At 39.2% G+C, this 15,607-nt stretch overlaps 1 protein-coding gene across 6 annotated transcripts in view; it reads left to right on the top strand.

Annotated features, from left to right (window-relative positions):
- Positions 1–12,840, top strand: part of Dse (dermatan sulfate epimerase) — a 55,193-nt gene extending 42,353 nt beyond the window's left edge. For 5 of the 6 annotated variants that reach the window (XM_021651219.2, XM_060373661.1, XM_021651218.2 and 2 more), the window contains 4 exons: positions 2,606–2,859; positions 4,394–4,633; positions 8,087–8,294; positions 10,167–12,840. In XM_021651219.2, coding sequence (XP_021506894.2) covers positions 2,606–2,859; positions 4,394–4,633; positions 8,087–8,294; positions 10,167–11,922 — 2,458 coding nt within the window. In that variant the 3' untranslated portion in view covers positions 11,923–12,840. Of the gene's footprint in view, positions 1–2,605; positions 2,860–4,393; positions 4,634–8,086; positions 8,295–10,166 lie in introns of those variants that run through there. The other variant, XM_060373664.1, reaches the window with a different exon arrangement.
- Positions 12,841–15,607: the final 2,767 nt, after the last annotated feature.

The following is a 15,607-nucleotide window of genomic DNA, read 5'->3' as shown; positions in this document are numbered from 1 at the left end:
CAATATAAAAATGAATCTACTGTATTCTTCCTGATTTCATCAGAAGAGTGTTCTGGGCTCTGAGCCAGCACCAACTGGCTGCTTTTTGTACCTGGCTACTGAAGTGTCACCAATACTTTTAATGACATTTTGATAATATTATATATTTGCCAATATCTGAAATACGAGTTCAGAGAGAAAGAGTTAATGTTTCTAAAACCAACTGGAAAAGCTTATTCTAAAAATGTTGCTATCATTACTTAGGGTGGGTGAGAGTTGTAAATGACAAAAGAAAACTGAAATCTTAAAGGAGTCTGCACTCCTTCACAAAACCTTTAATTTCTCACTAGAGTATCAAGAGAGCAAAGCTGGAAATTGTGATGTGGCCTATGTGTGCTTTGCAGGAAGGGGCAATCAAACTCCACCCGAACACCCATATTCATCTCAGAAGATTGGTGGAAGTGTATACTATAAATATAGTCTAAGGTGAAATAAAATGTGTAACTGCTTATTTTTTTAATGATTACCCGCTAAATTATATTTTTGAGTAAATTCATTAATCACTGCCCAGATCACATTGAGTAAAATTTTTCCCCGCTTCATCTATGGGCTAAGAGAAAACTTCCTTAGCTTCCCATAGCCATAAAAGCACAGTTTTATTATTGTTTTTTGTAGCCGAGGTTGGATAAGACTGTATAAGGGAAGAATTTAGAGCAGTGGGTCTCAACATTCTTAATGCTGTGACCCCCAACCATGAAATTATTTTGTTGCAACTTCGTAACTGTGATTTTGCTACTATTGTGAATCATAATGTAAATATCCAATATCTAGGTTATCTGATGTGTGATCCCTGTGTGAGATCTTGACCAACAGGTTGAGAACCACTGATTTAGACAAAATTCTAGACATACAGCTATTCTAGACCAGCTTTCAAAATGATGTTGCAATGAACCAAAAGGTGCCATAAACTCTTTTATCTGTTGGTAAGTTGGAAACTCCTTGAAAGGAGCAAACTGAGTGTGCAGTTTAAAAGAAATTAGCATTTAATTTAAAAGAAATTAGCATTACAATATTTTACAAAGATCAGCAATTGTATCCTGTGTTCTAATTGTAACAATGAAATCATTATTTTCGAAGGTGTGTAAGAGCTTGACAGGTGATAGCAAGCTAATGACATAAGAAACATTATGGCTAGGTGTATACACTGCTATTTATAGAAACATCATTACATGGTGCAATGACTCAGAGCGGGGCAACAAATAACACAGCCTGTCACCTGTCACCAGTCATAGCCAGTGAGAACTTGTTGCCAACTTCTTGACAATATCATAGCCTTGAGTTTTGTTTCTAGAAGCACAGAATCTGTTTTCAAGCAGTGCAAAGCTGGTAAGCTGAATTGCCACAGAAAGTCATTTGTTTGTTTGGTTTTGGTTTTCAAAACACAGTTTCTCTATGTAGCCTGACTGTCTTGAAACTCACTCTGCAGTCCAGGCTGGCCTTGAACTCACAAAGTCCACCTGCCTCAACCTCAATGGTCCTAGGATTAAAGTGTGCACACCTACCTCCCAGCAAGGCATCATTTTTTTTTTTTTTGGTACGACTAAATATGTAAAGAGTATCATCAATATTTGTCTTTTTAGTAGCAGGTTGTAGTACAGACATCTAACTGGGATGATGAGATTATTATAAATGCAAAGAGATCCTGCCAAATTCCTGCTTTCATAAAGACCATAAAATTGTTGTAAGCAGTATGGCCTGCGTTTTAACATCAGTTTCTTCATTTTTCTTTTCTTTCTAAAACTGTTTATTGAGAGTTATCTGTGTGTCACACATTATTCTGTACACTTCTGTGGTTGGGGATCCAGTTGTGAATGTAACAGAAAAAAAGACCCCAGCTCCTGTAAGACCTAAATTTTACTATGGGACACACACACACACACATCAGAAAAGCAAGAGGAAGAGAACTTCATTTTGGAGGAGCATTGAAAGTGTGACTGAGTGACCAGGTAAGGCCTACGTCACCAAGATCACTTCTTATCTCCAGTGTTTTAGCCACTCTTCCCTTCATGGACAGAACCTTGAGATATGTCCAGATGGTGATATTGTAGATCCCCAAACCTTCATGCTTATCATGCTGAGGGAAATGCTAGCCAATAGCTTGTTCAGCTGTTTTCACAAGGCAACCATAAAAACAGTATGTAGAAAGAGGTGCGAGCACTGAGCTGCCTGCTTTCTTCCACCTCTCATCAAGAATGGAATATCTAGCCAGGCAGTGGTGGTCTATACCTTTAATCTCAGCACTCTTGAGAAAACACAGGACTGTGAGTTCAAGGCCAGCCTAGTATACAGAGTGAGTTCCAGGCAGCCAGCACTACACAGGGAAAGCCTGTTTCAAAAAATCCAAAAGAACAAAAAGGAAAAAAGAAAAATCTTAAATTAAAAAGTCTTGGTGTAACCAGAAGCCTGGGAGAGAGAGCAATGTTAACTCTAATCCTCATATGAGACTAGGTTTGTGCTGGAGCCTAAGATCCATTATGTGTCCTTAGACCTCTTGGTTTTTTCGTTTGTGCGCGTTGTGAAGAGTGGCGAGGCCCGCACTCAGTTCTGGATTATTTTTCTTTTACAGGTTAGTGAAAGATGCTCCTTGGGATGAAGTCCCCCTTGCCCACTCTTTGGTGGGTTTCGCCACTGCCTATGACTTCTTATATAACTACCTGAGCAAGACACAGCAGGAGGCATTCCTTGAAGTGATCGCCAATGCCTCAGGCTACATGTATGAGACTTCATACCGGAGAGGATGGGGGTTCCAGTACTTGCACAACCACCAGCCCACCAACTGCATGGCCTTACTTACTGGAAGCCTCGTTCTGATGAACCAAGGTATGTGTGTGATCCTTACAGCCAGGGCTTTTGCCCACGTCAAGGAACGTCAGGGAAGCCCAACTGTTTTTCTGATTATTCTTAGGTAGATGTTTATGCTTGGATCCTAATTAAGGTCACAGATGAACTTGCATCCAGGGCATATTGTAGGTAATTAAGGATGTGTAACTTTTGAAATTTCCGCTAGTTTTATTAGCCTGCAGGTGCCCTAGTGCTGGCCCATAACTGCCCCAGACCATACCCCTGCAACACTGATGATAACACTCATGATAAACATTCATTCTTCTGGAGAATTCTGACAGTGGAAGACTGTTAACCTACAATAAGTGGAAGTTTTAAAAGTTTAGAAGGTTTTAAATCTGAAATGCATATTCCTTGCACACACGTGTGTGAAACAAATTCAAGTGCCTTCCCACCTTTAACACACACACATGCACACACAGAGAGCCCTCAGGACACCAGGCCTGGATCATTTGGGTCAGAGTTCGAAGCCATTTTTGAGGTTTGCAAAGCTACTTTTCATTAATACGCCACATGATTGCCTCTGTTGTTCTAGTAACTAATTCAGTTATGACCTCCATGGAAATCTGTATCTGAGACTTTAAAAAGAAAGTAGCTCTAAGATCACAGTACATTATTGGAATACCAAATAAATCATTGGAGCTTGAGAATCCGGTCTAGCTGAAGCCTTATTTATATTGCCCGTAAACATTTTATATGTCTGGGGATGTAGGCTAGTGGTAGGAGTTACTGTTGCCCAAGTGTGAGATTCTAGAAAGCTCACATTTCTCCATCCTGAAACTTTGTAAGCCTGCTCTTCAGTGGAAGAATTAAACAATGTGATCATGCAAAGGAGTACCTGAACACAGTCACACAGCTCATCCTTGACTGCCTCAGATTTCCCAGCTGATCCATCCCACTAGGAGATTTCTACCTGGTCATTCTGTGGAATCTGAAAGCACCAAAGAATATGAGTTGTCTTCTGTGGTGGGACAAATTGAGAAAAGTGTCTTCAGCATTTATAGTATTTCCGATGGTTATTCTAAATGTTGAAAGTTTGACAAAAATGATGAACTTCCTCAAAAAAGAATTCAAGAAGTTTTAAGGAAAACTTATACAAATTTACAAAGCTTATACAAAGTTCGATGCAACTTTGTGATGCAATGTGTGTCACTTTAGTTTATTAAAAATTAGAAAATTACTTGATCTTCACTGAAGGGTGTATTTTTATTTAATTAGTAAATGGCCTATTTGCTAATAATATTTAATATTTTATAGCAAACATTTAATATTTAATAATAAACATTTAATAGAAATATAAAATAGTTAATATTTAATAATTTAATAGTAAATATTAAAAAACTTCTTAACCTACATCATGGACAAGCTAGAAAAGGCTTATTTATCATCTTGACAAATAAGAGCATGTGATTTGGAATAGTATATACTGCTTGGAATTACTTGTAGAGTTTCGTTTGGCCATATTTCTATTCATGTTCTGCTTCAGCCCTTAGTCATTATTTTCATTCTTCAGGATACCTTCAAGAGGCCTACTTGTGGACCAAGCAAGTTCTGACCATCATGGAGAAGTCGCTGGTCTTGCTGCGAGAGGTGACAGATGGCTCCCTCTACGAAGGAGTTGCGTACGGCAGCTACACCACTAGATCACTGTTCCAGTACATGTTTCTTGTTCAGAGGCACTTTGACATCAACCACTTTGGCCATCCATGGCTTAAGCAACACTTTGCCTTTATGTATAGGACCATCTTGCCAGGTATAATGAAGAGGGAGAACATTATACTGTGATTTTGAGCTAGAGTAGATAAAAAATTGAGCTCGGGGGGGCTTGTCTACTGAGATGAAAGTTTTCATCCAAGAAAAACTTGAGACTTGAGACATTAAATTTTGGGGGAGCTATCAAAAGATTTGCAGATTCGGTATTTTATTTGGAACATAATAGATCAAATATAATTTCCAACATTCCACAGCACTGTCATTATATATTTAAAATCGGTAGCCATAAACTAATTTTCATGAACCTAAACAAGTTACAAATATTAATGACTGCATTTCATTTCTTTTTATGAGATCCATACTTAAGGCCATTGCAGATTTTGGTTTTAAGTTTTTTCATTTAAACTATACAGATTTGAAATTAATGGTATATTATATATTCATTTTGTATGTGTAGCTTAGTGTTTTCCTTGAGTGGTTTTTTTTTTTTTTTTTTTGAGTTGAGGTGTAGTTCAGTGGTAGAATTCTACCTAAACAAAATAAGACACTGGTTTTAATCAATCCATAACATCCAATAAAGGAGAAGGTAATAAAACCACAGTGAAATAAGATATACAGATCTGATTAAATATTGTATTAAAATAAATGGCACAGAGGAGAGAGAATAAAACAAAACAAAATGCTATAAAATTTTAGTGGAGCTGGATGTGGTGGCAGGTACCTGTAATCCCAGCACTTGGGAGGCAGAGGCATGTGGATCTCTGTGAGTTTGAGACCAGCCTGGTCTACAAATCAAATCCAAAGCTAAACAGAGAAACTCTGTCTCAACAAACAAAACACCCCCCCCCCCAAAAAAAAGAAACCTTTAGTGACTTACTGCTATATCATTGTGTATCTTTTTTAAAAAATGTGTATTTATATGATTTAGTAATTATTCATTTCTAAGACATCTTTATAATTCTACTTATTTCTAAAGCAGGACTAAGATCAGAAAATGTAGGAGGTAAATTTTCATCAGGGTGGATTTTTCCTCCTCTTGGGGAAATATAATTTTTGGAGATTTGGATAGTTAATGTCCTAATTTCTTTTCTGTTGCTTTGATAAAATATCCTGATAGAAAAGCAACTTACAAAAGAAGAAGGTATTTTGTTTGGCTTATAATAGTTACAAAGGAATCAGCTCCGTCACAGCAGAAAAGACATGGCAGTGTGATGGGAAGATAGGGCAGCAGGAGAGGAAGCCTGGCTGATCACATTGTATCTACGTAAAGAGCCAGCGAGAGGGAGCAGGAAGCTGGACCAGGCTATAAAGCCTCAAAGCCTGTCCCCACTGTCATACTTCTTCCAGCAAGACTGCACCTCCTGAACGTTCCACAACTGTTCCAAACACTGAAACCAGCTGGGGACTGAGTGTTCAAACTTACGAGCCTGTGGTAGACATTTCCTATTTAAACCACAACAGTTTTGTCAGCTTGATAAAATGCTAAGGGAGTCTCAGTGAAGGATTATCTAGATTAGGATGGTGTGTGGCCATGTCTGTGGGAGTTTGTCTTGTGTGCTCACTGTGGACGGCACCATTCCCTAGGAAGGGGCCTCTGAACTACATGAGAGGAGAAAGCTAGCTAAGCGCTAGTATACATCCATCAATTCCCTGCTCTGCGTCTGACTGAATGTGATGCGACTAGCTGCTTTGAGTTCCTGCTGCCTTGACTTCTCCACAGCAATAAGCTGTAACCAGATATTGTGATCCAAATAAGCCCTTTCTTTTGTTAGGTTCCTTTTGTTCAGCAACAGGCAATAAAACTAAAGACAGTGATTCTAGATTACAACAAAGAATCCAGCACTTAAATCTCTCTACTCTGTGTGTGTGCATATAGATTACACAGACTTTCCCTTATTAGTTAATTATCCATAAACTAATTCAGCGACCAGGGGGTACAATATTTGTCATGCAGGTTTGAGACCCGAGTTTGAACTGACTTCCCAGAACCTATGTAAAGCTGGATCTAGCAGTAGCATCTGTTGCTTTAACACTCATGTGGGGAAATGGGAAGTAGAGACAAGATAGTACTTTGGAAAGTTGTGGGCTGGTATACACAGTGGTGAACCCTAAGACATCCCGTCTGAAACAAGGTGTCAGGGAGATTGTTCTCTGACCTGCATGCAAATACCATGCCATGCGCACACCTGCATTCACACTCAGATGCACATGCATATGCACACACACAAAGATAAAAAAAAAAAAAGAAATCACACAGCAAATAACTGTTTCAAGAGTCATTTTAGACTTACCTGAAAACTCTATTGCTTATTTTTAGACTTAGAAAAGAAGTGTGATTTATAGTTCTTCTGCATAAGCAAAGATTGTCTGTGGTAAGGGACCTTGAGGAGGTTTCCGTGTTTGTAATTTGAGAGCTTAGATCTAACAGCCCTGTCAGGGCTTAGGGCTGCTGTGTGTGTGTGCGCACATGTGTACGCGCCTGCCTGTGTGTGGCCATTTTCTAAGCTGGAAAAGACAGTAGGAATACATTTGGGAAAGGGGATTTAGCTATTGTGTTTATTAATGCAACAAACTTATGGAACATCTCTAAGCCAGACACTGTAATGGGTAATCTGAGAATTAATGAGGAATATGTCCTCTGATTTTAAGGAACTTGTAGTATGGGTTTTGACATGCCATATTTTATAATAAAATTATATTAGAGTATTGCTTATTAAGCTGTTAGAAATTAAATTACTAGCTATAAGTACATTCATAGTAGCATTTTAATAATGTTTCTGTTTTTATTTTATTCTTTCAATCTATTCTTTCCCTCTGTTCCTTTGCCTTTCCACCTCACTCCTCCGCTCTCATTATAGTAATGATTATTCGTGCTTGGCACAGGGTTTTCTTCCTTTCTGCTCTAACATCTGAATTTGCTTTTCATTTTCTTCCCTAACTCCAGTAATGATACCTGCTCCATGATTCTTGCATTTCTTTTTCCTCCTTTAATTCCGCAGAGTTATATTAACAGAAGCTTTCCTGAGAATTCAGTTTTTGTCTTCAGTTTACCCTTATATGTAAAACAAGTTTTACTTTCTTGGAAGCCAAATTGAAGAACCCTACATTCCTGTCTTAGCCTAGGATGTAAACTAAGCTGCAAAAAGCCTAGTATACATTCCAGCTTTAGGACCGCATCTGCAGACAGAAGATAGTCTGTCTTAGATGGAAGCCTCATCATTCATTGCATGGACACAGGTGAATGCGGAAGGGGGCCATTGTGTACATGCCAACAGGTATGCCTCATCTGTTACCAGCAACAAATCCAAGCTTGTACACAGCAGAAGACTTTCAGGGCAAATGTGGTAAATTGGTATGGCACAGGCCACAAACATCACAGTTTTGTTTACTTTTATTTAAGATGAACTATTGACTGTAACTTTAAAGCAGGATTAATGATCATTGTTTGGAATAAATGGCTTTAAATTCAATCTTTTGAAACTTCTTTCCACAGGGTTTCAAAGAACTGTGGCCATCGCAGACTCAAATTACAACTGGTTTTATGGTCCAGAGAGTCAATTAGTGTTCCTGGATAAATTTGTCATGCGTAATGGCAGTGGAAACTGGCTGGCTGACCAAATCAGAAAGAACCGTGTGGTGGAGGGTCCAGGTACACCATCGAAAGGGCAACGCTGGTGCACTCTACACACGGAATTTCTCTGGTATGATGTGTTGAGTTGGCTTTGCAGGGAAATGGCACCAGGTTCACCTTATGCACTATATTTTTCTATAAAACAAACAATAAAAGCCCCTTCTCCACACCACCTAAGCAGATATACCTTCAATTCAACTCTTTTCAGTGTCTAAACCTCTAGTTGAAATAGTTCTTCGTATTGATGATCTGATTACCGTTTGGTTTTCTCGTAGTAAAGATGCCCTAAGCGTGGACTATTTCATAGATGAACCAACCTGATTTGCTTAGGTTTTATTTCATTCATTTCTTAAATCATAGAAGGAGAAAAGTCACAATTTTAGCTAGATTAATCTGATGATCACACCCCCAAAAAAGTAGTAAACTATTTTGTTTTGGCTTGGTAAACGGAGCATTATAATCCTGTAATAACCTAGCTGTTCCCAAGTTTTCACAGTTGCTCAAAGTATTCATAGCATTTGACAGGTTCCCTTTGATAATAAAAAGACTGTGTAATTCTTTTTGTTGTAATCTTTTAAGCCTAGAAGGAAACCTGGGTTTCATTTTTTTTAAAGTATTGCCAAGTATGTTGGCATCAAATAAGTTAAAACCAAAATCACAGTTAATCATTGAGGTTTTCAAAGCTATTGAAATTCATATTCAACCCCCAGATTGGCTTCTGTAGAATTTTTTTGACTTTACTCCCCCACCCCATGCTTAAGCAAAGAGAAAAATATTAATGGAGCAACTGCCTATCATTTAACCAGCATTGTAAAGGTGTTATATGCAAGTACTTCTTTGCTCCTTTTAGGGGTATACAGTAATTACGTGATTGCATTCTTCATTTACCTGTGAATAAGCAACCAAGAGCTTCTAGGGAGATAGCTGTAAGAGCTAGGTTAATGCTGCATCTAACATTTAAAATCTGCCTTTCTAAGAATATCCAAGCCTGCCAAGCGCTGAGAAACATGGTCATGCAGCTTTCTTTGTATTTATTACGTTATCTTAATTGAGCAAATAATTGTACAGAGAAGATTTTTGATGTTCTGACACTGTGACTCTAGAAATGGAGAAAACCAAGTACCAGTAAGACTGACTTCACTAGTGACTAGTGACTAGTGACTGACTCACGAGGCAAAAGTGCATATGAGCTAGTAATGAGTCCACTTCCTCTTCTTAAGCAGCAGATTACATGGCCTTTTCAAGGTGTCCTAGCTCACCAAAAATCACTAAGGTAGCATTTTGTGTTAACTATCATATTCCATAAATGAACATTGAGCATAAATAAAAATAAGCTATTTCTTATCACAAATTAAAACAAAGAAAAGCCTTTGGTTCTGGGCTCAGCAGTTTGGGCCAGTATTAGTTTATGGTAATTTGACCCATTTATATTTTTTTGTTGTGCTAGTCATAGTATACTGTATCTCCTCTGTGATGTTCTACCATGTTTAACAGTTTCTGAGGAAAAATGTCTGGCAGAGAAATAGAATCCAAAGTGAGCTTCAGGGCCTGTAGAGCAACTCTTTGGTGCAGGTCCAGCTGGTTGTTAGGGGGTTCTCTAGAGTAGGACCCTATTGACCAGAGTTGTGACGAAATGCTTAAATCTAAGACCCCCAGCAGTTTGGGTGGCAACTCTGAAATTGCCAAGTGAAAAATATCCTAGTAGGAGATAGTGGTAGAAATTGTTTCCATCTCCAGCCCGGGATCATGGGTTACACAGTGTGTCCCCTTGATGTTCCCAGTACATCACCTTGTGTATGCTGATCTGTGGGTGTTTTGTGACATGCTCTGCTCTGGGTGGCAACTGTAGGTTCCATTTGGCAGTCACGTTAATAGTTCTAGGGAGTTCTTTTTACTTCCATCAGAAAACCGTTTAATTTTTTTTAAACCTTAACCCTTTCAGGTATGATCCCAGCTTGAAATCTGTACCGCCTCTGGATTTTGGCACCCCAGCATTGCATTATTTTGAAGACTGGGGTGTTGTGACTTACGGAAGTGCACTACCTGCAGAAGTTAATAGATCTTTCCTTTCCTTCAAGTCAGGAAAACTTGGGGGGCGTGCAATATATGACATTGTCCACAGAAGCAAATATAAAGACTGGATCAAAGGGTGGAGAAATTTTAATGCAGGACATGAGCATCCAGATCAAAACTCCTTCACGTTCGCCCCCAATGGCGTGCCATTCATCACTGAGGCCCTCTATGGGCCCAAGTATACCTTCTTTAACAACGTTCTGATGTTTTCTCCAGCTGTGTCTAAGAGTTGCTTTTCTCCCTGGGAGGGTCAGGTCACGGAAGACTGTTCATCAAAATGGTCAAAATACAAGCATGACCTGGCAGCCAGCTGTCAGGGGAGAGTGGTTGCAGCTGAGGAGAAAAACGGGGTTGTTTTCATCCGGGGAGAAGGGGTAGGAGCATATAACCCCCTGCTCAAGCTGAAGAACATTCAACGGAATCTCATCCTCCTACACCCACAGCTTCTCCTCCTTGTGGACCAGATACACCTGGGAGAGGACAGCCCCCTGGAGACGGCAGCAAGCTTCTTCCACAATGTGGATGTCCCTTTTGAGGAGGCAGTAGTAGATGGGGTTCATGGAGCTTTCATCCGGCAGCGAGATGGTCTCTATAAAATGTACTGGATGGATGATACTGGTTATAGTGAAAAAGCAACCTTTGCCTCAGTGACATATCCTCGGGGCTATCCCTACAATGGGACAAATTATGTGAATGTCACCATGCATCTGCGAAGTCCCATCACCAGGGCAGCTTACCTCTTCATCGGGCCATCTGTGGATGTCCAGAGCTTCAGCATCCATGGAGACCCTCAGCGGCTGGATGTTTTCGTAGCTACCAGCGAGCATGCCTATGCAACTTACCTATGGACAGGTGAGAACGCAGGGCAGTCTGCCTTCGCACAGGTCATTGCAGATCATCAGAAAATTCTGTTTGACCGGAGTTCAGCCATCCAGAGCACAGCTGTCCCTGAAGTGAAAGATTATGCTGCTATTGTGGAACAGAATCTGCAGCGTTTTAAGCCCGTGTTCCAGCTGCTCGAGAAGCAGATCCTGTCCCGAGTCCAGAACACAGCTAGCTTTAGGAAGACTGCTGAGCGCCTGCTTAGGTTTTCAGATAAGAGGCAGACAGAGGAGGCCATTGACAAGATTTTTGCCATATCCCAGCAACAGCGGCAGCAGCGAGGCAAGAAGAAAAGCCGAAGGGCAGGCAAGCATTATAAGTTTGTGGATGCCGTCCCTGATATTTTTGCGCAGATTGAAGTCAATGAGAAGAAAATTCGACAGAAAGCTCAGACTTTGGCACAGAAAGAGCTGCCCATAGATGAAGATGAAGAAATGAAAGACCTTTTGGATTTTGCTGATTTCACATATGAGAAACATAAAAATGGGGGTTCCATGAAAGGTGGCTCTGGACAGGTGCGGATGGTGACAAGTCTCAACAGAGCCCCTTCCCTGTCGGCCTCCTACACCAGACTCTTCTTGATTCTGAACATTGCCATCTTCTTTGTCATGTTGGCAATGCAACTGACTTATTTCCAGAGGGCTCAGAGCCTCCAGGGCCAAAGATGTCTTTATGCAGTCCTCCTGATAGATAGCTGCGTCTTATTATGGTTGTATTCCTCCTGTTCTCAATCCCAGTGCTAACACCAAAGCCATGAGCATTTTATGATCATGAGAGTTCAGGCAAATACATATATATATATATATATATATATATATATATATATATATATATTTCCCCCATTTGTTATAACTTTTCCCCCAGATTTATTTGGAAAAATTTAAGGAAAGACGTTTTCATACTTTTTAAAAAAAAGCAGGGTGTGGAGAACTCTGAACTGGAAAGGATGTACCTAAGGTTTGAGAACAGACTTGGCTGTCCTCTAGCATTTCTGGGAGTGTTTGGCTTTGCTGACTGACCAGTTCCTATTAGAAGAGACAAAATATCTGTTCTTTAAGACCTATTTCTCTTAATATAAACATAAAAACAATTTATGCAGACTTGGACTTTATTAAAAGGTAAATGATTTATGTGATCTGAAGAGAAACCAGAGTATAGAACTCAACTTTATTATCATTAACTTAATGCTCCTTGAAGCTTCCAGATACTGTTATGGGACAGACTGACACACATAATTCCAAGTAATACAGGCTTTTAAAATGTAAACGATGGGAACTGTTACGACAGGGCTTGGGACTATTCAAATAACACGATAAAATGTTGGCAGATCATAAAGGATCTAAAAGAATTTTTAATGGAGATCATACAAATGAATATTTCTCTGATGGTGTTGGTCAATGCAGGCATGTGATTTGTTGCTTTTTATACACGTTCATTGGATTTTTGATAAATAATGCAATAACAGGTAATTTCATATTATATTTCCCTTTTATATAAAATGTTTGTAGACCCAATGGTTAAAGTTATCAAAATAAACTATTTTGTATCTTGACTCTCAATTCCAAAGAACATGGGATTAAAAGTTTTGGTGTGATTCTTAAATTTTTACTAGGAAACTTTCTTCAAGTTTATTTTGCTAAATAAAGCAGTCATAATTACTATTTGCCCTCCTCTGTTATGCTTCTTTTGTGCTCCACTAAATTCAGAGTGCATTTACATTTTCCAAAATCTTCAAAGAGAGGTCTCCGTTTGGATATGCATTCATAAAACTTTTGATTTTTTGAAAAACATAACTTTGCTGTTTATATTTTTCTTGCTTAAGCAGAAATCAAGATCTGGTTGCCTAAGTAAAACAAAGTTTCTCTCATTATGAGCAATCAAGTCCTCAGAAGCTAATAGCAGCACAAAATTCTGGAAATGCCGTGCCCAGTTTCTACTTGAGCGGAAGAAAAGGTTACCCTTGCACTAAAAGCATAAATCACTTTGCATAGAGAGTGTTTGAGTCTGATATATTTCTCCCTTGAAAAGTGGAATGTATTGAGCATACATTTTAGAATAAGGACATGCTCACTGATTTATGGAGCTAATGGTAATAGCAGCCCTGTGCCTTCCTAGACCTTTTTTATTTTTAAATTTAATTTAATTTTATTTTTGAGACAGGGTTTCTCTGTGTAGCCTTGCTATCCTGGATTCACTTTGTGGACCAGCCTGGCCTTGAACTCACAGGGATCCATCTGCCTCTGCCTCCCCAAATGCTGGGATTATAGGCGTACGCCACCACGCCTAGCTAAATCTTTTATGTTCTTAGAAATAGCATTAGGCATTAAACTTTTGAACCATAAGAAAGTCCTGTGAGTGCCTTTCATGGTTCTAATCTGGATATTTTTCACAAGAAAAACTTACATTTGACTGTGAGCTATGCTGCCCTTATTCTAGAAGCTGACTTCTGAAGAAGTCTGTCTCTCTCACGGGATGTCTCTAGGGAGGGTGTTATTACACACTGCTTAAGTACTAATGTTCTCCAAAGAATAATGCTTCCATTTGTCCTTCATGGTTGCTCTTACTGGGATTTAAACTTGCTTTATGTGACATATTCTCCGTTTACTTAACCTCATTCAATATTCCTCTCTTCTACTTCTTTCTCATTCAAGAAGATGAACTATCTGAAATGATCAAAGGGGAATGCTTTTTAGAAGGAGTTGTGGGGAAGATTACTCTTTGAGGTTACCAAGAAAACCTCACCTCAGCCCCAAGACACAGGCATGATTTATAACGAAGATGGAAAGTCCAAGTAGGAGCCAAACCTAGCTTTCCTTTTAGATTAATAATAAATTAGGTTCAAACTAGATAATGCATTAGTCACCATTGCATGATCCTGTTTAACAAGAACATGATCTCCTATTTGAACTTTTAAAAAGTTGTTAATATTGCATCTTTAAAACGAATGAATCAGTTACATTGGTTTTCCCACTTCTAGTAAACGATGGCATTCTTTGCTACTTTGTTTTAAAAGAAATTTCTTAGATGATTTTAAGTGACCAAGTAAAAGATCATGCTAAAACAAATCAGATCTTTTTATAATGAGAAAAGTTTGAAATCAGGGATAGGGTATGCTTGGGTCAAACTAAAGAATTCCTTTGTATCTTTAATTAAACCACGCTGTGCTAGATCTCCCTTGAAACTGAGCAGTTGATATGGACTCTGTCTCAGTACAGCTCAAGGGATGTTTCAAGTTTGTGGCTAACCAATGAGCTCAGGACTGAACAGGACTTCAGGTCCCAGCCTCTAAGGAAATATAAGCATTATTAGCACATAGTTAGGGTGTGTGGCGAAAGCAACATATTCTGTGTTTATATGCTGCAAAAACATTCTTTGGATATAATTGTTAAAGTCACCGGGTGTGGTGGTGAGCACCTTTTATCCTACTACTCGGAAGGCAGAGGCAAGCAGATCTCTGTGAGTTTGAGGCCAGCCTGGTTTATATAGTGAGTTCCAGAGCAGCCAGGGCTATGTAAAAAGATCTGTCTTTAAAGAAAAGGGGTGGGGGCTAGAGAAGGCCTGGTGGTAAAGTGTTTGTTGTACACATAATAACCTGAGTTTGAATCCTGAGCTCTCTTAAGAGCTAGGCTTAGTGGCCTGTGCAACTGTAACTCGGGCACAGTGGATGTAGGGATGGGTGAATCCCTGGGGTTTGCCAGACAGCCCTCATCTAGCCAAAAGAGCAGGTCCAGTGACCTGGTGGTCTCTAGACCCTTATGCATGAGTATATGTCACGTACATACCACACGCCACAGCTGATAGAATTTATTCTAGAACTGCTTTAATGATTAAACTGTATTGCCTAGCCGATTAATTCTTTCACAAAAGTTTAAGTCCTGCCACATTCCAAGATTACAAGAGAGAATGTTTTAACAGATCGTTTTGCACACCATACAATAAGACTTTTTAAAGAAAATTTTACATTATGAATTGCTGGCTTTCTAAGAAAAAAAAAATTAATAGTAGGGCTTGACCTAGGGTCCTGTGCATGCTAGATACGTGTTGCACTTCTGAGACAGATCCCCAGAGCTTTTGTGATTTTGATGCAGAATCTCACTAAGTTATTCTGACTGGCTTTGAACTCATTCTGTAACCCAGATAGGCCTTGAATGTGTGCAGGGGTTTGAGTTGAGAAATGCCTTTTTTTTTTTTTTTTTTTTGTAAGCCACACAAAAAGGAATGTGAGATTTCTCCCAGGTTTTGAGAAAATTCAAGTGAACGAACACTGTGCTTGTAACTTTAAAATTCAGGGCTAGCAAAATGGCTTAGTGCAAGACTAGAGGCTGAGTTCTGTACCTGGAGCCTGCATAATGATGGAAGGAGAACAATGACTCCAAGATGTTTTCTATCAAAAGTGTGCCATACACACACACACACACACACACACAC

This window comes from Meriones unguiculatus, chromosome 20 (assembly GCF_030254825.1).
Source record: "Meriones unguiculatus strain TT.TT164.6M chromosome 20, Bangor_MerUng_6.1, whole genome shotgun sequence".
Taxonomy (NCBI): Eukaryota; Metazoa; Chordata; class Mammalia; order Rodentia; family Muridae; genus Meriones; species Meriones unguiculatus.
The sequence above is the reverse complement of the archived record's forward strand: the minus strand, read 5'-3'. Positions and strand labels throughout refer to the sequence as shown.